This window comes from Ursus arctos, unplaced genomic scaffold, assembly GCF_023065955.2.
Source record: "Ursus arctos isolate Adak ecotype North America unplaced genomic scaffold, UrsArc2.0 scaffold_20, whole genome shotgun sequence".
In the NCBI taxonomy this organism is placed as follows: Eukaryota; Metazoa; Chordata; class Mammalia; order Carnivora; family Ursidae; genus Ursus; species Ursus arctos.
Window position 1 is genome coordinate 25,978,725 of NW_026622875.1, and position 23,187 is coordinate 26,001,911.

At 36.7% G+C, this 23,187-nt stretch overlaps 1 protein-coding gene and 1 long non-coding RNA gene across 7 annotated transcripts in view; one reads left to right on the top strand and one right to left on the bottom strand.

Moving 5' to 3' along the window:
* Positions 1-23,187, top strand: part of STAG1 (STAG1 cohesin complex component) — a 432,120-nt gene that overhangs the window by 377,445 nt on the left and 31,488 nt on the right. For all 6 annotated transcript variants that reach the window (XM_026497089.4, XM_057315808.1, XM_057315810.1 and 3 more), the window contains 6 exons: positions 4,483-4,575; positions 12,770-12,944; positions 15,430-15,569; positions 18,411-18,512; positions 21,678-21,826; positions 22,515-22,643. In XM_026497089.4, the coding sequence (XP_026352874.1) occupies positions 4,483-4,575; positions 12,770-12,944; positions 15,430-15,569; positions 18,411-18,512; positions 21,678-21,826; positions 22,515-22,643 (788 nt within the window). The remainder of the gene's footprint in view (positions 1-4,482; positions 4,576-12,769; positions 12,945-15,429; positions 15,570-18,410; positions 18,513-21,677; positions 21,827-22,514; positions 22,644-23,187) is intronic.
* The window catches only part of LOC130544370 (uncharacterized), a 34,798-nt gene continuing 29,500 nt past the window's right edge, over positions 17,890-23,187 (bottom strand). Inside the window, exon 2 of the long non-coding RNA XR_008960597.1 lies at positions 17,890-18,521. This is a non-coding gene — a long non-coding RNA (uncharacterized LOC130544370). The remainder of the gene's footprint in view (positions 18,522-23,187) is intronic.

The window sequence follows — 23,187 nt, forward strand, 5'->3', positions numbered from 1 at the left end:
TAATTTTTTTCATAATGACTACAGCTATTACAGCAGGAGAGAAGGTTTTTCATTGTAGAATATATGGAATATAACAAGTTTTCTCAAATTTTAAAACAGCCAATGGTTTATATTTTAATGGAGTTCAAGTAAATGTGCTAATTTCTATGGTTTAAACTAAGCTCTTATTTTTGGCCCTATTTAAAATGTTTTTATATTTCATTTTCTTTTTCTTATCTTTTTAAATATCATCTATTACTGTTTTTCAAAGGACATTAAGAATAAAGCCCACTCTATGAAATTTAGCTTAATACTGGAGTTTTAAACTGGCAAATTCTGAACCTCTTTTAAAATTTTGTTTTAACATCCTGAAAATTTCTAAAGATATTTACTACCATGTATCCCAGTAGTGGCTGCCTGCCTTAACTTGAGCACAATCACAGTCTTGGGAATCATATTCCAGCTGTTTAAATCAAATGAAATATAGTAAAATGCCCACATAATGAAGTGGGAAATTGTAGAGTGAATAAAAGTACTGTATTCAGAAATACACAAGGACCTGAATTCTATTCCCAGCTGTTTAAAGGGATTTACCATATAAGATTAGTTAAAATATACAATATCTCTGCCCATTTACCTAAACCTGTTGATATTTATATTTCTTTTAATGAAATCTAATTAACTACAATAAAATTAACTTTCTTGAGCACTCAATATTTAAGTTGCATCCAAATCTAGTCCAAAATTTACTGCTAAAGGCCTTTAGCTTCTATTTTCTTGGTTGCTTCCCTTTTCCAGTTTCTTAAAATGGTTCTGATTAGTCATCAGTAGGTTGCTTACTTAGTTGCGATGTTAAATTTACAGCTCTTCAAATGAATTGGCAAGTTGTCATTTTACGTAGACATATCTGCTTTATGATTGACCTTTAAAGGAATACTTTGCCTCCAACTCCAAAGATAGCTGATTCCCTAGGCTGCTGCTTTCACACTAGCCAAGAAATTTAAGGAAATAAAGGAGCATTAATACCTCCTAGCATCATTTTTTAAAAACTCTCTTCAGTGTTTGATAAAATGAACACATGACACATTTGACCCTAGGATTGTAGTATCATCTGTATTATGTATACTTGCATTTCATTCAGTAAATATTTATTAAACACCTGCCATGTGCCAAACACTATTCTAGGTACCAGCAAGGGAAAAAATGAACATTCATCCTTTGAATACTAGGAGGTATACCAGTTAGCACCTATCTGTTCTCATCTGAGTACCTAGGAGTTAATTCAACAGAATCACAGAATGCCATAGAACCTCATAGTTCAAATTCAATTATAGATTTTTAAGCTCTGTAATCCTGAAACACAAAATAAGTTTTCTAAGGTCACATAGATAGTGGATAGCCTGGCTTACTTTTTGTTTTTCTTTCAGTTATTCATTCAGCAAACATTCTCAAAATTTTTCTATTTAAAAAGATCAACAGGGGTGTCTGGGTAGGCTCAGTCAGTTAAGCATCTGCCTTTGCTCAGGTCATGATCCCAGGGACCTGGGATCAGGTGGCATTGGGCTCTCTGCTCAGTATGGAGTCTGCTTTTCCCTCTCCCTCTGCTCCCTGCCCTCCCCCCCCCCCCCCCCGCCAGCTCATGCTCACTCTTTCTCATTCTCTCTTACTGTATCTCATATAAATAAATCTTAAAAAAAAAAAAAAAGGATCAACAAAGACAATCCCCCCAAATCCTCCATCAATCTCAAAAGACCTCTCTAGCAGCCATCTTATTTTTTCGACTCTTGACAAACTTTTTTGAAAGAGTTGCCTCCTTCTTTTTCTTCCTTTGAACCCACTGCAGTCTGACTTCAGCCCTTTTAATTCCACTAGAAGTGTTCTCCCCAAGGTCACTCACAACCTTATCATTGCTTTATATGGGATACTTTCTGATTTTTTTTAGCTTGTCTTTTCTCTTATGGTGTTTGTCAATTGTTAAATTACAACAGCCATTTTTTAATGGATTTTTAATTTTTTTCTTAACATTTTTTAATGTTTTCTTTCCAGAAGATGCCATATTTTCCTGGTTTTTATTCCTATTCAGACCATTTCTTAGATTTTTTCATGTGCTCTTCTTTCTCAGCCGACGTTATATATTGGTGTTCCCCAGGATACTTTTGTCCCCCTTCTCTGCATATCCTCCCTCCTTCAGTAATCTCATTTACTTCCTTCTCTTCTGTTACCATCTAAATGTGGGAGACTCCCAGATATTTATTCTTGCTCAAATTCATTCCTGTGGGCTTTGAACTCTTATATTGAACCGCCTACTAAACATCTCCTATTTTTAAGGAATCTCAGATCATCATCTCCAAAATGTTCGCATTTTTTGTGTGTGTGAACTATTTCAGTGACATACACCATCATGCACCTAGTAGGTGACGACCTAAAAACTTACGATTAATCAACAGCCCCCATTCTGATGAGTTCATAAGTTCTATGCTGCTGCTTTAATTTCTCTTCAATCTATTCACACCTTTACTGCCAACATTTTATTTTTAGGTCCTCATTCTAAATTATTCCTGTGGCCTTTGTTAATATGTAAGGAGACATAGAATAATGATTAAGAGCATGAACTTAAACGTCAGAAGAGTCAGATAACCCCATATTTGGATCCTTACTCTATCACTTAGAATGTATGGGTATTCTGAAGTTGTTTCCTCATCTGTAGAAAAGGAGTATCAACACTTACTTCATACACTGTGAGATTTAAATGTATGGCCCTTAGAACACAGTACTGGGTACATAGTAAGCATTCAGCAGAAGATTGTATTTACCATTAACTAGCCTCCCTATTCCACTTCATTCTCCATCTGCTTAGAATATGATTCTTGAAAACAAAATTTTAGTACTCTTCTGATAAAAATTCCTCTACAGTAGTTCCTTACTGCCATTAGGATAATATCCAGATGATTTAACATGGAGTTTTAAGTGATTATCCATTTAAATGGAAATGGATCCTGTTTTCCTCTTCAGCTTTCTCTCTTGCTCTCTCCTCCCTATTTGTGCCCCAGTTACAGTAAATTAACAGGCTCTCAAAAGCATGTTCAGGCTTTTGAACATTTTGTGCCCTCTGGGATACCTTTTTCTATAGCTAGATAATTTTTAGTTGTTCAAAAACTCAGCTTACATGTTATCTTTTTTGGGAACCCTTCTGTGACTGCTTTTGACTCTGGATTAGGCTTTCTAACATAGTACTCCTTACATTCTATTGCAGCTGCCTGTTTTCTTGTCTATTTCCCCTAATGTATAATGAATCTTTGAAATTAGAGAAGGTCAACGAATGTTGAGTTTTGGTTATTGGATGTTCATCTGCAGAAGCAAAGGTTTTCAAGACAGTGTTCTTTTTACTATTCTGCACAGAATGAGCTTATTCTTTCTTCCAAATACTACACTCATATTAGCAAAAGGAAATGTGTATAATTTTTTAAGTTTATCTTTATTTGGGATGTGAAGATCCCAAAAAGGAATAAGTATTGTCATCTGAACCAAAAAAAAAAAAAAAAAAGTAGCTTCAAGAACTTTAGTTTAATAGAGTACTTTTAAAAAGTGATTTCTACATCATCAGCCATTGCTAATTTAATAACTCTTCATTACTATTTTAAATATCGATGTAATACTGAATTATCTTCATGTGTCTTCCTCATTAGTGAGAATTTGAGCTCTGATATCAGACAGTCCTGGTTTCAAACCCTTGCTAATAATGACTACTTCTAATCAATATAAATATTAAATTATGTAGCAGTACGACCTCAAACCAGTGCCTGACACATTTAGGTGCTTGATAAATTTAAATTTCCTTTTATACTTTTCAAGTGTTTCACATTGAACGTTATGTGGTCATCTAATTAAATCCTGGTCACTCATTCAATTTTAAATTAAAGACCATCCTATTATGAAGGTCCCTCCAGCTCAGCTCTCTCTGCTACAGTTAGAGTTAATACAAAAAAAAATTGAACACTTAATTACTCTCTGGTCTAATTCCCTGCTAGGATGTTAACTCTTTGAGGGCATGGACACGGTCTTAAAATTATTTTTTTTTCCCTTGACATTTTGCAGAGTGCTGAGAATATGGGAGAAGTTCAGTACATATTTGTTGCTTAATTGATTTTTTTCAGTGTGCTGCTGTGCTCCCTCACCTTATTACCAACTAGCATTTATTTAGGAAGACTGATAGTTTTAATACCAACCCAAATAAACCATGTTTATAAAGGAAAATATGTTGGAGGAAATCATACTGAGCATTCCATAGCTAAATAGAATTGAGTGTTTGGGATTATCAGTTTTGCTGCCCCTTCCATTAGGATAACTAGGAAATAACTATATAATTTGGTTCCCAAAAGTAAGTTTGATTTTATAAATTTCCTTAACAATAAACCAATTGGCTATTTTCCACTTATTTTTTCTTTTGTATCAGTTTTCTAGGATATTGTAATTCATGTTTACAAATTTGATTGTGTCTTACAGGAGGATTTGTTGGTATTGAGGAAAACCGTGAAATCCTTTTTGGCTGTTTGCCAACAGTGCCTATCTAATGTTAATACTCCAGTGAAGGAACAGGTAAGAAATTATCAGTTAAGAGCTCTCAATACAAAATTACTAAATATGTTGAAGAACAATAAGAAGAGGTAATTTTTTTTGGCAGTTCTTAGCGTACAGATCTATTCCTAACATTTATGGAACCTGGGACAAGAATATGGATGTCTGAATATTTAACTTAACAAAGCAAGCTAACTATCTTGCTATAGGTCTTTTTACCTAAACAAATACACTGTCATAATGACCTGGTTCCATAATTCCTGATTTGTAAGAATTCTGTCCTAAAACTGGGAGGGTTGAGGAGCTGTCCTGTGGTCCACCCTTTTCTCATCACACCAGGAAGAACTTCTCACACACATGTAAATACTCCAGACCACATGTCCAAACTCTGTCACATTATCCCCTCAAACATCCACCCTGGGACCTAGGAGTATGCACACAGGGGATACAGTACGCCTAGGGAGGAGACCTGTGCAGCCTTTGGTAGCAGAATCAGGTCTGTTAGGGCAAGGAGTCCCTAAGTCCCTGCACCTGAATAGTAGGGGTGCAGGTGGGTATATCACATTGGTTCAACAGACTCCTCACTCCTTGGGTAGGGGCAGTATAGCCCAAGGCAATACCATTTCCATAAAGTGATTTTGTAAACTGTTTAATTATACTATCCTATTGTGAAGTACTTTTAGATAAAGTACTATTCTATAAAACAGTACTTTTTTCCATACTGTTTTTTTTTTCTATCATAATGTTAGGCTAGAAAATGTCTAGTTAGTCTGGTTAAAGAGTACTGTAGTACTTATCCTTTGCTATCCCTTCTTACAAGTAGGTTATCACAGGTGTCTAGTAAAGTTATCAGCATCTATTTTAAATGGGAACAGAGATGGTCTTCCCTAAACCTTATTTTCTAAACCTTCTGAACCCCATCACTGCTGTCTAAAAGTACCTGGCTGAGGACATTTAAACCAAAAATTCATGGTTTCTACATCATCACTGGTGATATCTAAAACTATGGCCTCAATAAAAAATATATATATTTTCCCCTGGATTCTCTTTATGCTCCCCTTTTCAAGTGGCTCTTTCTAAATATATTTACGTAATTTATGATTGTGTAGTCGGAGCATGAACTGCCATGATTCATTCTGGAGGTGGACAGCCAAGTATACAGACATCTCCAAATACATACCAAAATTATGTTTTCCCATAGAAATCAATATTTAGAAGGGGGTAACTGAATTGTTTTGAGTTATCAGAGCCCTCAGTTATCCCACAACAAAATCATTCAGTTACAGTAAACTGATGATACAGGCTTATTTCATACTATCCATTAAATAGGGCAAATTTGACAACATTAACTCTAATACTTCCTCTTTAGGGAAATGTTTTGAAAGTTCCCTTGTGTGATTAAATTTGTTGGCAAGCTTTCAGTTACTGATTTTTATGTGAATGGTCTTAAATTCAATTTTAAATCTATTGTTAGACGTTTTTTCATTAGATTTTTAAAGAATCCTAAATAATAGCTTTAAGGTTTAGAGAACTGCATTTTAATTTGTTGGGTAATACAGTTTGTCTTAAGATTTATGCTTATTTAATTAAGCAGTATATGATTTCTAACCTGTCATGTTTTATTATATTAATTTCATATTTCCAGAGTTGGCTTTAAGTCATTTTTTTAAGTTCAAGTCAAAATCTCTTTTTTTTTTTTAACACATATTTCTTTTTTTTTTTTTTTTTTTTTAATGATTTTTTATTATATTATGTTAGTCACCATACAGTACATCCCCGGTTTCCGATGTAAGGCTCGATGATTCATTAGTTGTGTATAACACCCAGTGCACCATGCAATACGTGCCCTCCTTACTACCCATCACCGGCCTACCCATTCCCCCACCCCCCTCCCCTCTGAAGTCCTCAGTTTGTTTCTCATAGTCCATAGTCTCTCATGTTTCATTCCCCCTTCTGATTACCCCCCCTTTCTTTATCCCTTTCTTCCCCTACCGATCTTCCTAGTTCTTATGTTCCATAGATGAGAGAAATCATATGATAGTTGTCTTTCTCTGCTTGACTTATTTCACTTAGCATTATCTCCTCCAGTGCCGTCCATGTTGTAGCAAATGTTGAGAACTCGTTCTTTCTGATAGCTGAGTAATATTCCATTGTATATATGGACCACAGCTTCTTAATCCAGTCATCTGTTGAAGGGCATCTCGGCTCCTTCCACGATTTAGCTATTGTGGACATTGCTGCTATGAACATTGGGGTGCATATGGCCCTTCTCTTCACTACGTCTGTATCTTTGGGGTAAATACCCAGTAGTGCAATGGCTGGATCGTAGGGTAGCTCAATTTTTAACTTTTTAAGGGACCTCCACACTGTTTTCCAGAGTGGCTGTACCAACTTGCATTCCCACCAACAATGTAGGAGGGATCCCCTTTCTCCACATCCTCTCCAACAATTGTTGTTTCTTGCCTTGTCTATTTTTGCCATTCTAACTGGCGTAAGGTGGTATCTCAGTGTGGTTTTGATTTGAATTTCCTTGATGGCTAATGATTTTGAACATTTTTTCATGTGCCTGTTAGCCATTTGTATGTCTTCATTGGAAAAGTGTCTGTTCATATCTTCTGCCCATTTTTTGATTTGTTTATTTGTTTCTCGTGTATTGAGTTTGAGAAGTTCTTTGTAGATCTTGGATACCAGTCCTTTATCTGTAGTGTCATTTGCAAATATATTCTCCCATTCCGTGGGCTGCCTCTTAGTTTTTCTGACTGTTTCCTTGGATGTGCAGAAACTTTTAATCTTGATGAAGTCCCATAAATTCATTTTATCTTTTGTTTCTCTTGCCTTTGGGGATGTGTCATGAAAAAGGTTGCTTTGGCCGATGTCGTAGAGGTTGCTGCCTATGGTCTCCTCTAGAATTTTGATGGATTCCTGTCTCACATCGAGGTCTTTCATCCATTTGGAGTTTATTTTTGTGTATGGTGTGAGATAGTGGTCAAGTTTCATTCTCTTGCATGTAGCTGTCCAATTTTCCCAGCACCATTTATTGAAGAGACTGTCTTTTCCCCACCGGATGTTTTTTCCTGCTTTATCAAATATTAGTTGCCCAAAGAGCCGAGGGTCCATTTCTGGGCTCTCTATTCTGTTCCACTGGTCTATGTGTCTGTTTTTGTGCCAGTACCATGCTGTCTTTGTGATCACAGCTTTGTAGTACAGCTCGAAATCTGGCATTGTGATGCCCCCAGCTTTGTTTTTCCTTTTCAACAGTTCCTTGGAGATTCGGGGCCTTTTCTGTTTCCATACAAATTTAAGGACTGTTTGTTCCAGTTCTTTGAAAAATGTCCTTGGTATTTTGATCGGGATAGCATTGAAAGTGTAGATTGCTCTGGGTAGCATGGACATTTTAACTATGTTAATTCTTCCGATCCATGAGCATGGAATATCTTTCCATCTTTTTATGTCTTCCTCAATGTCTTTCAAGAGTGATTTATAGTTTCTAGAATATAGGTCCTTTACGTCTCTGGTTAAGTTAATTCCAAGGTAACGTATGGTTTTTGGTGCTATTGTAAATGGGATGGATTCCCTAATTTCTCTTTCTTCGGTCTCGTTATTCGTGTATAGAAATGCAACTGATTTCTGAGCATTTATTTTGTATCCTGCCACGTTACTGAATTGCTCTATAACTTCTAATAGTTTGGGAGTGGCTTCTTTTGGGTTTTCCATATAGAGTATCATGTCATCTGCAAAGAGAGACATTTTGACTTCTTCTTTGCCAATTTGAATACCTTTGATCCCTTTTTGTCGTCTGATTGCTGTTGCAAGGACTTCTAGTACTATGTTGAATAATAGTGGCGAGAGTGGGCATCCTTGTCGAGTTCCTGATCTTAAGGGAAAGGCTTCCAGCTTTTCCCCATTGAGAATAATATTTGCAGTAGGCTTTTCATAGATGGCTTTTATGAGATTGAGAAATGTACCTTCTATTCCTACACTCTGAAGGGTTTTAATCAGGAAAGGATGCTGTATTTTGTCAAATGCTTTTTCGGCATCGCTTGAGAGGATCATATGGTTCCTGAGTCTTTTCTTGTTGATATGATGTATCACGCTGATTGATTTGCGAATATTGAACCACGCTTGCATCCCAGGTATGAATCCCACTTGATCGTGATGGATAATCCTTTTAATGTACTGTTGGATTCTATTAGCAAGTATCTTATTGAGGATTTTGGCGTCCATATTCATTAGGGAAATCGGTCTGTAATTCTCCTTTTTGATGGGGTCTTTGCCTGGTTTGGGGATCAATGTAATATTGGCCTCATAGAATGAGTTTGGTAGCTTTCCTTCTGTTTCTATTTTTTGAAATAGCTTTAGGAGAATAGGTATTATTTCTTCTTTGAATGTTTGGTAGAATTCCCCAGGAAAACCGTCCGGGCCTGGAGTTTTGTTATTTGGAAGGTTGTTTATCACTGACTCAATTTCTTCATAATTAATTGGCCTGTTTAAGGAATCAATTTCTTCCGGTTTCAATCTTGGTAGTTTATAGGTTTCCAGGAAGGATTCCATCTCTTCCAGATTGCTTAGTTTATTGGCATATAGCTGTTGATAAAAATTTCTAATAATCCTTCCAATTTCAATGGTGCTCGTCGTGACCTCTCCTTTTTCATTCATAATTTTAATAATCTGGGTCCTTTCTCTTTTCTTTTGGATAAGTCTTGCCAGTGGTCTCTCAATTTTATTGATTCTTTCAAAGAACCAGCTTCTAGTCCTGTTGATCTGCTCTACTGTACTTCTGGTTTCTGCTTGATTGATTTCAGCTCTAATTTTGGTCAGCTGCTTCCTTGTGCGTGGATTAGGCCTGTCCCTCTGTTGCTGTTCCAGCTTCTTGAGGTGAGAATATAAAAACTGCATTTTAGATTTTTCTATTCTTTTGAGTGAGGCTTGGATGGCTATGTATTTCCCCCTTAGGACTGCCTTTGCAGTATCCCATAGGTTTTGGACTGTTGTATTTTCATTCTCATTGGTCTCCATAAATTGTTTAATTTGATTTTTGATTTCCTGGTTTATCGAGTCATTCCTGAGCAGTATGGTTCTTAGTCTCCAAGTGTTTGAGTTTCTTCCAAATTTTTCCTTGTGGTTGAGTTCCAATTTCAGAGCGTTGTGGTCTGAGAATATGCAGGGGATAATTTCAATCTTTTGGTATCGGTTGAGACCTGTTTTGTGTCCCAGAACATGGTCTATTCTTGAGAATGTTCCATGGGCATTAGAATAGAATGAGTATTCTTTGGTTCTGGGGTGTAGTGTTCTATATATATCTATGAGGTCCAACTCGTCGAGTATGGCATTCAAAGCCTTTGATTCTTTGCTTAGTCTTTGCCAGGGTGTTCTGTCTATTTCTGATAGTGGAGTGTTGAGGTCCCCTACTATTAATGTATTTTTATTTATATGTCTCTTTATTCTGGTTAAGAGTTGGCTTGTGTATCTTGCTGCTCCCCTGTTGGGGGCATATATATTTATAATTGTCATATCCACTTGTTGAATACTTCCCTTAAGAATAATATAGTGCCCTTCTGCGTCTCTAACTATAGTCTGTAGTTTAAAATCCAATTTATCTGATATGAGAATTGCTACCCCAGCTTTCTTTTGAGGTCCATTTGCGTGAAAGATGGTACTCCATCCCCTTACTCTCAGTCTGAATGCATCTCTGGGTTTGAAATGAGTCTCTTGTAGACAGCAAATGGATGGGTCATTTCTTTTTATCCAATCTGCAACCCTGTGACGTTTTATGGGATGGTTCAAACCATTTACATTAAGACTGATTACTGAGAGATATGATTTTAATGTTGCCATGTTGCCAGTAAAGTCTTTGTTTGTATTGGCTGTGACTTTCTGTTCTGTATCACTCTTGGGGCCTTTTTACTTTTATAGAACCCCCTGTAATATCTCCTGTAGGGCTGGTTTCGTGGTTACAAAATTGGTTAGTGACTGGCGATTCTGAAATGTCTTTATTTCTCCATCAATTCTGAATGACAGCCTTGCTGGATAAAGGATCCTTGGCTGCATGTTTTTCTCTGAAAGAGCTTTAAATATGCTCCCCCAACCCTTTCTCTCATTCCAGGTCTGTGTAGACAGGTCTGACGTAATTCTGATGCTTTTGCCTTGGTACATGAGAAATTTCTTTGCCCTGGCCGCTTTCAATACTGTATCCTTGCATCTAATATTTGCGAATTTCACTATGACATGACGTGGGGTAGGTTTGTCATGGTTGAGCTTGGGAGGGGTCCTCTCTGCCTCTTGGACACGAATGTTTGTTTCCCTTGCTAGATTAGGGAAGTTTTCAGCTACAATTTGTTCAAATATCTCTTCTAGACCTCTGTTTTTCTCCACCCCCTCGGGGATGCCGATGATTCTAACATTGGATCGTTTCATTGAGTCAGTAATCTCCCGTAACCTACATTCGTGGGCGTGGATTTTTTTAAGACCATCTTCTATTTTCATTTTTTCCTCTATTAACCCATCCTCCAATTCACTAACCCGTTCCTCTGCTTCTGCGACCCTGGCCGTCAGAGCCTCTAGTTTTGCCTGCATTTGGCTCATAGAATTTTTAATTTCTGTCAGATTCGCTCTCATTTCTGTCCTTAGGGATTCTATATTCTCAGTAACCTTTTCGTTAATAGTTTTTTCAATTCTACTCATCATTTTGACCATGGTTACTCTGAATTCCATTTCTGATAATTTGGTTACATCCATATCCATTATTTCTGTGGCAGAGGCCACAGACTCACTGTCTTTTCTTTGCTGGGGGGGGCTTCTCCTTCTTGTCATTCTGATGAAGAGAGGTTGCGGGGTTTCCAGAGCCCAAATTATTGACTGGGTCCCAGGCCGTGCCCCTTGTTTTATAGGGATCTTAGGGATGTGGGCTTCTTCTTTAAAGATTTTATTTATTTATTTATGTGGCAGCCAACCAGCGAGAGAGGGAACAGAAGCAGGGGAGTGGGAGAGGAAGAAGCAGGCTCCCAGCGGAGGAGCCCGATGAGGGACTCCTTTCCGGAACGCTGGGATCACGCCCTAAGCCGAAGGCAGGCGCTCAATGACTGCGCCACCCAGGAGCCCGGGTTGTGGGCTTCTTGATTTTTCAGCCTGCCTTCTGGGGGAGGGGCCTGCCGCGCCGATACTCAGGCAGCCCTGTTTGGGTAGAGTCTCGGCGTCCCCTGCGAGGGGGGATGGGGATGGGCACTCCCTGAGCCGGTATTTCCAGGCTTTTGTTGTCTGGCGGCTTTCCCTGGCGGTTTGCTGTGCCTCTTCTGAGAGTCAGAGCAGCAGCGGCCAAATTTCAGCCTCTGTCACGGAACAGAAGGATTGCGGCCCAATCTCTACTAATGTTCTGGCCACTTTAACTCTGTTTCTGTTGGTGCTGCTCAACCCTGCAGCGTCCCGGGATGTGCGCCCCACACCCGGCGTCCCAGCCCTCACCTCCAGGGCCGGCGCGTCTCTGTCCTTTGTGTTTCTAATGCCGCCAGCCGCCCCGCGCGCGCGCTCCCGGGTCTCCCGGTCTCAGTCTGGATCCAGTGAGCGCACCGGGATCCGGTGTTCCACGAGATGCCTGGTGGCGCGCGCACCCGGCTCACGGTCTCAGTCTGCCGTTTTGCGGGTGCCGTCCGCAAGCCCCGCCCGCTCCCCCGTGCAAGTGGCTACCGCTTCCCGGCGCCCGAACGCGGCGGCTCCCTCCCCCTTCCGTTTATCTTCCGATATCTGTGCACAGTTTCATGGCTCCCTGCTTCGTACCTCAATACTCAGCGCTGGAGATGTTCATTTGTAGAGATCCAGATGCGTCTTCCTGCGTCTCAGGCTGGTTCTGTGTTTGTTTAGGCTGGTCTGGTACCTATCCAGCTCGACTCGGGGGACCGGCTGAAAACGGTGTCTCCTACTCCTCCGCCATCTTAACTCCTCCCCCAAGTCAAAATCTCTTAATTGTTTTAAATTAATACAGCCAAGTAAAAGAAATAGAGTATTTTATTTAGGGGGAAAAAGTCTAAGTGGGACTAGTATTTAATGAGAAAAAGTAATTTCATTAAGTTTGGAAATTAAAACTATTTTAAATAGTTAAAATTTAAATACTCGATTTGTGTTATGGTATTGTTACTGAAGTGCATTTAATTTAGTATGTTTTCTTTAACATTGATCTGTAGTTGTAGTTATATATTACTGATGAATTCCTTTTGCATTGCAGGCATTCATGTTACTCTGTGATCTTCTGATGATATTTAGCCACCAATTAATGACAGGTGGAAGGGAAGGCCTTCAGCCTTTGGTGTTTAATCCAGATACTGGACTTCAGTCTGAACTGCTCAGTTTTGTGATGGATCATGTTTTCATTGACCAAGACGAGGAGAACCAGAGCATGGGTATTTGTAGCTATTATCTTGTCAATGTTGATCTTTTTTATTTGTTTTTAAAGATTTTATTTATTTGAGAGGGAGAAAGAGACAGAGAGCATGAGTCGGGGGAAGGGGAGTGTAGAGGGAAAGAGAGAGAAGTCGGCTCCCCGCTGAGCAGAGACCCTGACACAAGGCTCGATCCCAGGACCCTGGGATCATGACCTGAGCTGAAGGCAGACGCTTGACTGAGTCACCCACATGCCCCAATGTTGATTTTTTTTTTTTACCAACCCCAAAAGATATTAGGAAATAAGTCAAATTCAGTCCCAAAAAGTAGTAGAATATTTAAAAAGAGTTATGGGGTGCCTGGGTTGCTCAGTTGGTTAAGTGTCTGACTCTTGATTTTGGTTCAGGTCATGATCCCAAGGTGGTGAGATTGAACAGTGCATTAGGCTTGTTACTGGGCGTGGAGCCTGCTTAAGATTCTCTCTTCCCCTCTGCCCCTCCCCCCACTCTCACTTGCTCTTTTTCTCTCTTTCCCTCTCCCTCTCTTTCTCTGAGAATATAAATATAAGTTAATACATTCATGTAGTTCAGAAACCAACAAGAATAAAAATGTACACAGTGAAATCTCCCTCCTTTAGAGTAGTACCTTAGACGACTTTCCCTATCACTACATATAGAGCTTCTTTATTCTTTTCCAACAGATACAAGTATTTCATTATTTATAGCATATTTTTGTTATCCATCTCCTACTGATTGATGTTTGGCTCATTTCCAATCTTCTCTTATAAATCATGCTATAATGAATAATTGTGCACATTTGTCATTTCCCGTATGTGTAAAATGTATGTGTAGGATAGATACATTTCTAATTGAACTGTGTCCAGGTTCACAGTTTTTCTAAAGGAAAGCCCCAAGTTCCTTTCTATTCCTGAATCATCATCATATAGTACTTAAATTAACAAAATATAACTATGAGATACTAAGTGTTGAAAGATTGTTAAACCTCCCAGTTGGGGTGCCTGAGTGGCTCAGTCAGTTAAGCCTCTACCTTCTGCTGAGGTCATGATTCCAGGATCCTGGAATCGAGCTCTGTGTCAGGGTCTCCCTCTCCTCACTTGTGCTCTCTCTCACTATCTCTGTCACTATCTCTGTCTCAATCTCTCAAATAAATAAATAAATAAATAAATAAAATCTTTTAAAAAAAAGCCTCACAGGTCAAAATTGTGCTGAACCTGAATAATGATAATGTGTAGCATAATTAGACCAAATATAAATAATTATAATTAGTGTTGGATAGGTTAGTTGTAAAATAGATGATTTAAAGTCTGTAGCGTATCTGATCCGTGAATCTATTTTGTGCTATAGGAGTGTTTTTTACTTAACAGAACATTTTAGAAAATACTAAATTGTGAAACAAAGTCTCTATTTAATAGAGTCCATTTTAATCTCAGGAGATAAAATTTACTTACTACTTGTCTTAAGCAAAAAGATTTCCAGCCTCTCAAAGTATTGGTGCTTCACAGCAGGACCAATTAATAGAAGGGAAGAGAGAAGTTGAGTAAGTTCTTTCATGGGGGGGAAAAATATATATATATATATAGGAAAGAAAGGAAAGAAAGAACACTCCCTAACTAAGGGCAGAGGCCAAGACAAGAGAGTCAGTCAGTACAGAGCCTAAAACAAATGTGTCAACTTCTGGAGCCTTGTGAAGACATTTTTTCTAGGATTAAAAAAAGAAGCCTGTGGGGTCTGAGAATTAAAAAAATTGAGGAAGAAATACTGCTTGTTTTGAAAGTATTTAATAGCAAGCTTTGTTTTAAAAATTGCATATGTGTACAGGCACCTGGGTGGCTCAGTTAAGCATCCAAGTCTTGATTTCAGCTCAGGTCTTGATCTCAAGATTGTGAGTTAAAGCCCCATGTTGGGCTCCACACTGGGCGTGGAGCCTACATTTTTTTTTAGAAATGTATATGAGCATAAATGGTTTGCAAAATATACTTCATGCTGATAATGTAACCATGTGTAAGATAAGCACTGAAAACTAACATCTCCATATATTTTCATTACTCCCCACATACTTCTTTCTAAAAGAAAACTTTTCCCTGTGTCTTAAAAATTTCCAGAAATTTCTTCTCTGTTGGAATATAGCTAATAGCATGTAAAGAATATTGAAATGAGAAGAGATAGCTTTTTAAGGTAAACAGACAAAAGTATTTTTATGATAAAAATATCAGAAAAATATTTATGTATGGTTTGCTTACCTCAGTCTTTGCTATGACAGTTTCCTAGAGGATAGGAACCTTGGTAACTACTAAACATTTAATAAGCATATAACTAAATATAGCACCCTAAAATAATCAGTGTAACTAACAGTTTTTATCTTACCTAAAACTGAATTGTACTATTTGTAAAGTTATAAGTTGGTGTTTGATTATGCAGATTGTCTACGTTGCTTTACCTTGGATAAAGGGCCAAAGTTCATAACCAATTTATTTTCTGTGGTTAGAGGGTGATGAAGAAGATGAAGCTAATAAAATTGAGGCCTTACATAAAAGAAGGAATCTACTTGCTGCCTTCAGCAAACTTATCATTTATGATATTGTTGACATGCATGCGGCTGCAGACATCTTTAAACACTACATGAAGGTATAGTTTCATAGTCTTATTTTTCTCCTTCCATCTAAGTGGCAGAGAAATTTGCACTTAAAAATGAAAAGATAACAGAAGCTAAATTGCCAGGTAACCATGTATTGTTGATGATTTTTTGATATATTTAAGGTTTCTCTCTTTTATAGAAGTATAAGCTTTTTGTCAATCTATACCATTATATCAACCCCATAAAGTAGGAGATCCTCACATTTATTGAAAGAATACCTTCTTATTTTCATGAGGTATATAAACTCACTTGATCAACATGGAAGAAACCTAATCTCTCTTCCTTATGACATCTCTTTAAGACATTTTTGTAAGTGTGCCATGTGTACCATGTACGCATGCCACCTGCCAGGTACTAAATTTTACAAATATTTTTAAAATTCCTGCTCTAGGAGCATCTGGGTGGTATAGTTGGTTAAGCGTCCAACTTCTAGTTTCAGCTCAGGTCATGATCTCTTGGGTCCTGGGGTTGAGCCCCACATGTAGCAGGGAGTCTGAAGATTTTCTCCCTCTGCCCCTCCCCCTAACTTGTGCACACTCTCTCTCAAATAAATAAATCTTTAATAATAAAATTCTTGCTCTAAAGTAGTTTAAAGCTGAAGACTGTCAACAATTAGACAATTACATTATATACTATAATAGAGGTATGTGTAGGGGTTCCTGGAGATGTATGAAACAGACACCCCACTCTTAAGAAATATGAGGGTTAATGGAAACTGCTTAGTAGTGACATCTGAACTAAGTCTAAGATGATAAAGATAAATTAGTAAGCAAAGAAGTACCGGGAAGGCTCGGGGGCAGATTGACCTTCATGTACAAAGACACAGAACAATGTGAATTCTTTGGGGGAAATGCAAGTAATTGATGTAGCAACATAGATTGCTTATGAGAATGGAGCCAGAGGTAAGATTTAAAGAAAGTGTCACTAGTAACTATATGCTGTGTGAGTAGCCTGGATTTTTTTCCTGAGGGAGCTAAGGAGATGTTGAAGAGTTTTAAACCATTCTTTATATGGCAGGATTTTGATAGGTACTCACCTTTCTGGCTCTTTGCTCTGCTTTCCTTAAGCTCCGTTTTGTTTCTGACCCTCTAAAAAAAGCAGTGCTCAGAAGTCTTTATGACAGGCACACTTCTCAGTTTATCTGTTTTTACCTTGTACTCCTGTCACAGATAGTGTTTTGTTTTGCCCATGTTCAGAATATTGTGTATGCCATTGATCCACTTCTGTCTTTATCCATGTTTAGTTATGGTCCAGTTCTAGTTATGACATAATAACTAATTCATCATATTTTGCTGGATAACTGCAGTGTGAGCAGTGTGCTGATAGAGATTTAAATAAAACATGATTTCTGCACTAAGGAGCTTATAGATTAATAGAGAAACTGAAATGCAAACATAATATAATGTATCATAAGAATAGTGGTTGTCTGTGTTCCATGTCATTTAGATTTGAGACACTGTTCTAAGGCTTTTATGTATGTTTGTTGATTAATCCTATGAGGTAGGGAATACATCATTTATGGATAAGGTAATTAAGGCTCAAAGAGGTTAAATAACTTTCAGAGGTCACATAACTAGTATAAGTAGCAAAAACTAGAATTTGATTCTAGGTTTGTCTAGCTTCAAAGCTTAGCTCTTCCCATTAGACCATAAAGCCTCAGCGTGATTATTGTAGTGATAGATGTACAAATTGCAAAGAGAACATGGGATAGAGAGAGAGACTTAAGTGAAAGGAACCTGAGACAGCTTCCTAAAGTAATGTCTATACACGGTTTTAATGGATGAATATGAGCTTACCGTGGTTTTTCCCTTTTCATCCCCTAACAATATGTATTGGTTTCAAGAAATGAGCTTTAACCAAAACTTGTTATCATCCTTAGCAATTTTTGCACCTCTGCTCATTGTAAGCTTTAATTTTTTTGAGAGTATTGTAATAGTTATTTGCTACTCTTTATTACATATGCTCAGTTATGTGGCTTTTTGCCCCAGTTCCCTATGTGACTGTTACAAATATGAATTTATTGGAGATTTGCCTGTTGAACCATTTTAGTATATTAATATATCTTTCTCTCTTTTTCATCTCACATCGTGAAAGCATACCCATCTTTTGAAAATTATGAAAGTCCAATTGCCAAGCTAATATACTCCTTCACATAGGTCGTAGGTTTTTAGGCATTAGCTTAGAAGTAACATCCAGATTCAGTGATTTTAAATAAGGCTTTTCTTAATTATTTACTCACAAGGAAAATCCTTTAAATCCTATGTCAAAAAAACTTGAATTATAAAGAAATTAAATTTTTCTCAGTCACTATTGAAGAAGTCGATGTTTTTATTTTTTTATATTACCATAGTAAAATACAGTCATGTTGGGGGAGCAAGGAATGACATAGTACAAAAATATTAAATGAAAAGTCTGTTACCCTAATCTTCCCTTCCCCCTTATGTAGGCCTACTCCCCAGGAGTAAGCAATTTTAACTGTTTTGGTTTTAGTTCTTTGCGAGGTTTCTACCAAAGTTCTCTTTCTTGATTTGTCACCTTTTAAGTAGTATCTGTTGAATCCATGTTACAAAGAAGAAGGAATTTTGTTTACCTGTGTCACTTCCCCTCCTCTTAGAATTCCCAGTTTTTCAGTTAACGTTAGTTATTTCATAATCTTAAATATCAAATGTGTATTCCTTTAACTTTAGACAATATCTTTTATCTCTCATTATGTTTAAGATGAAGAAATTAAACACTCCTGAACTCCCCTTTCCATTTCTTTTACCAATCCACTGTTTGTCTCATGAAATTTCAGTAATTTTAAGGCTGTGTTTTCTTTCTTTTTCTCACAGTATTACAATGACTATGGTGATATTATTAAGGAAACACTGAGTAAAACCAGGCAGATTGATAAAATTCAGTGTGCCAAGACCCTCATTCTCAGTTTACAGCAGGTAAGAAATCTGAAAGAGATAAAGAGTAGAATTAAGGTTATTGAACACTTTTATGTGCATAGTATGTACTAGGTATATCTTACCTCATTTAAACTAGGTCACTGTATCAGTACATTACTATGGATACTTTCTGGTACAAAGACATGTGTTATATGTCTTTTCTTTGGAAAATAATCTTATAGTTCACATTTCAAATAGATGAAGTCCTAAAGTGCTCCACTCTTGGACCAGATGAAATGCCAAACAGACATTAAAAAGTAACCATTTAAAAAGAAAAATATAGAAATATATTTTAAAAATATTTAATGAAGAAGGCAAGAATAATATTCAAATAAGAAAATAAATCACATATGGGGGTGCCTGGGTGGCTCAGCTGGTTAAGCGGCTGCCTCCAGCTCAGGTCATGATCCCAGGGTCTTGGGATGGAGCCCCACATCGGGCTCCCCACTCGGCAGGGAGTCTGCTTCTCCCTCTTCCTCCCCGTGCTTATGCTTTCTCTCTTGCTCTCTCAAATAAATAAATAAATATTTTTTTAAAAAAATCACATATGTTATATAGATAAGAGTCCCTAATAAATGCCTACGGAATTAATACAGAGATTTCAGGGGGTGTGTGGGGCTATAGGTATTTGTATATAAACTCAAATACATTTATACATCAACCAACACTCCAAACAAGTGACAGGTTCAGGGAAATATTTTCAATCATACATAACAAATCAGTAACAAAGATAAATCCCATAGAAAAGTGAGCAAGAGATATGAAAAGCTAGAAGAGCAAATCTTAAAAACCAATAACCATATGAAAAGAGGCATAACTTCATTAATAATTAATGAAATAAAAATTGAAACATATTTATCACTGATGGGCAAATTAGCATGAATTTAAATGATGGTTAATACCAGTGATTGATAAGATGTGGATAAAAAGGTCCCTTGTGAAAGAAATTGCTTTTGCCTTCTTGAAATATAATTTTGCAGGATATTTCAAAATTGAAGATAGATATTCCTTTTAAAAGTCAACTGTTTTTGCTGCTAGGTATCTACATTGGTACATGCAGGTACACACAAAGATATGTATGTAAAAGATGTTTATTACAGCAAGTCTGTAATATTGAAAAATTGAAGATAGTCTAAATGTCCCATCAGCAGAGGAATGGTTAAAGTGTGTTACTCTGAAGTAGCTAAAAGATTTTTAAGACAAAATATTAAGTGAAAAATAGCACGTTTCAGAGAAAAGAGAACCCTCTTACACTGTTGGTGGGAATGCAAACTGGTGCAGCCGTTATACACACATACACACACACACACACTGGAATATTACTCAGCTTAAAAAAGAATGAAATCTTACCATTTGCAATGACGTGGATGGAGTTAGAGACTATTACGCTAAACAAAATAAGTCAGAGAAAGACAGATACCATATGATTTCTCTCTCATGCAGAATTTAAGAAACAAAACAGATGAACATACAGGGAAAAAAAGGAAAAAAACAGGGCAAACCAGAAAACAGGTGCTTAACAATAGAGAACAAACTGAGGGTTATTGGAGGGGAGATGACAGGGGGATAGGCTAAATGGGTGATGGGTATTAAGGAGGGCACTTGTGATGAACACTGGGTGTTGTATGTAAGTGATGAATCACTAAATTCTACACCTAAAACTAATACTACAGCATATATTAATTAACTGGAATTTAAATAAAAGCTTGAAAAAGAAAATAAAAGAAAAATAGCAAGTTTCAGGACAGACTACATAGTATAGTTATCATTTATGTTAAAAGTTTGTATATGTAGTATATTAATGTATCTAAACCGGTCTAGAAAACCTTGAAACTTTAACATTGATTACCTTTGGAGAGAAGAATGATATTCAGTGGGAAAGAGGAAGGAGAACTTTTATTTTTGTATTCCTTGAATTTTGCACAGAGATACATTCTTTGTATTCATTTTAAGTGTAAAATTTAAAGTTTAAGGCTATTGTGTACAACCATCTCTGGAAACATTTTGAAGTTTAAGAATTTATAAATAATTACCTGTGGATACATTTGAAATGTTTGGAAGAACTGCTGTTTCTAGTCATGACACTAAGCAGTTCAGGCCAATGTGTTGCTGAAGAAAACTGAAAAGATGAATAACATAATTAATAAAAGTGATAGAAGTGCTATTTCAGTGGGATGGTATAAGAGTGAATTGAAAGATAGGGCTTGAGGAAGTGAAGAAAACAAATGTAAACAGTATTTTTCAGGATCTTTGCCAAAAAAAGAGAATCAAAACAACGTATTGATAACTGGCATAGGAGATTGAGTTAAGAGTTATGTTTTTTTGTATTTTGGGGTTTTAAAATGCATGCATATAGTATAGGGAGTAGTTAAGGATGCGGGACAGCATAGGAGCAAAGCATGGGAGCAGTAAGAGTAGGAGCAAAATTGCTGAATAGGTAAAATGGAGTGAGATCTAGTATATAAGGAGGGAGTGGCTTTAGATGAAAGCCTGGACTATTCACCTCTCATAATAGGAGGGAAGACAGATGTGTACAGATAAATTTAAGTTTCTAACCTTGGTGGTAGAATGATGATACCTTTTATATTCTTTAGTACTTCAGGATTTATTTGGTTGTTGTTATTTTGACACAATATATGTAATGTATGTGTAATTTATAAAACCCCTCCATCCAGCTTAAGAACTTCTTTGTATATTTTGTTGTTGGGTGGGAAATGTCACCCCATATATCAAATGTCTTCTACATAATGTTCTTGTCTAAGATATAGTAAATGAAAAATCAAAGTTCTGAACCCTATATTTCATATATTGCCATCCCTATTAAAACAACAAAAATAATACATAGATGTTTATGACTGCAAATATATTTCTATAAACATGTTTCCTTTCCCCAGCCCAAAATATATTATTTTTTCTTAAAAAGAAATAAATTCCTGTCTGCATTTCATTACACAACTAGCATGAAAATGAGCTCAAGAAATTAGTACTAGTAGATGACTTGGAGAAGGGGAACAATGTGGCTACAGTTCAGTGCAAGGAGGGAAATACATATTTTACCAAATGCCTTTTAAATATTTTTAAATTATATTACCTGTTCTAATAATATATAAAATAAACAAATATTTCTTAGCTGTAGGTTTTTTCCTTTTTTTTTCTTTCAACCAGTTGTTTAATGAACTTGTTCAAGAGCAAGGTCCCAACCTAGACAGGACATCTGCCCATGTCAGCGGCATTAAAGAATTGGCACGTCGCTTTGCCCTTACATTCGGACTGGATCAGATCAAGACACGAGAAGCAGTTGCCACACTTCACAAGTGAGTGAGCTGAATAAATACTTTCTGTTATACAGAATCTGGTTTACTGGAATTTAACTGAAATAACTGTTATTTGACCCATTTTTAAAGTGACAGATGATTGAATTTTCAAGTTATAAGAACATTAGAAATTGTGTAGTCTGGTGAGTCTCAACTAGAAGGGCCTTTTTAATTTGAAAAACACTTCAACTGCCTGTTTTTTCAACTTGTAAAGTATAGCAAGTAAAGTTTAACAAAATGTTCTTGTCTGGTCTGTCAGTGAGAAGATGTTATAGGAGACATGGGTTTAAAAACACTGTGCAATGCTGATTTGGTCTACGTTATTTCATAACTGAAAACTGAATGAACAGAAAATGTTAAATACCTCACACAGCTGCTCGACACCATGACCAACTCTGAGAACCAACACTCTAGTTATCTTTCTAGGGTATTGTAGTACCCCTACAAGATACACATAGGAATTTAGCTTTGTTTCACAACTTAAGGTTTTATACTTTAAATAATAGAATATTATTAAGCAAATATGTCATACAAATTAATATTGTTTTACGCTTCAAATTTATCAGATTTTACTACGTTCAGTGATGATTATCCTGCCTTCCCAACTTTGAAATTCTAGCCCATTGAGAGAACTATATATACATACGCCTTATCTGGAAAAATAAGGTGCTACTTTCTTTTGCTTCAGGGATGGCATAGAATTTGCCTTTAAATACCAAAATCAGAAAGGACAAGAATATCCACCTCCTAATCTGGCTTTCCTGGAAGTACTAAGTGAATTTTCTTCTAAACTTCTTCGACAGGACAAAAAGACTGTGTAAGTTGTTTTTATCATGATACCCTTGTAATTTTAAATGTTTTATTTTTTAGAAAATGTTAATCATTTAGCTCTAATTACTTTTGATAACATAAGCTCTGATAGTTTGTTTTAAGGAGCTTTAGTTTTCTTTCAAGCATTTACATAGTTGTTCTTTCCCTGCTTGCTTTTAGTACTCTGGAATTAAATTAGGTAAGTGAGAAATGATTTCTTATTCTACAATTCAGAGAAGTAGGGACATTGGCTTAGCCGTTGTGTAACCCATTCTTTTTTCCTTTTATACTAATTATATTTTAGTTTTACAGGTGACCCTTGAACAACACAGGTTGGGGCATTGACCCCCTCACAGTCGAAAATTGTGTATAACTTTATTTTTTTTTCTTTTTTAAATTTTTATTGAAGTATAGTTGACATACAGTGTTATATTAGTTTCAGGTATATAACAGTGACTTGACAATTCTATACATTGCTCAGTGCTCAGCATGATAAGTATAGTAACTATCTGTCACATACAACATCATTACAGTATTACTGACTATATCCT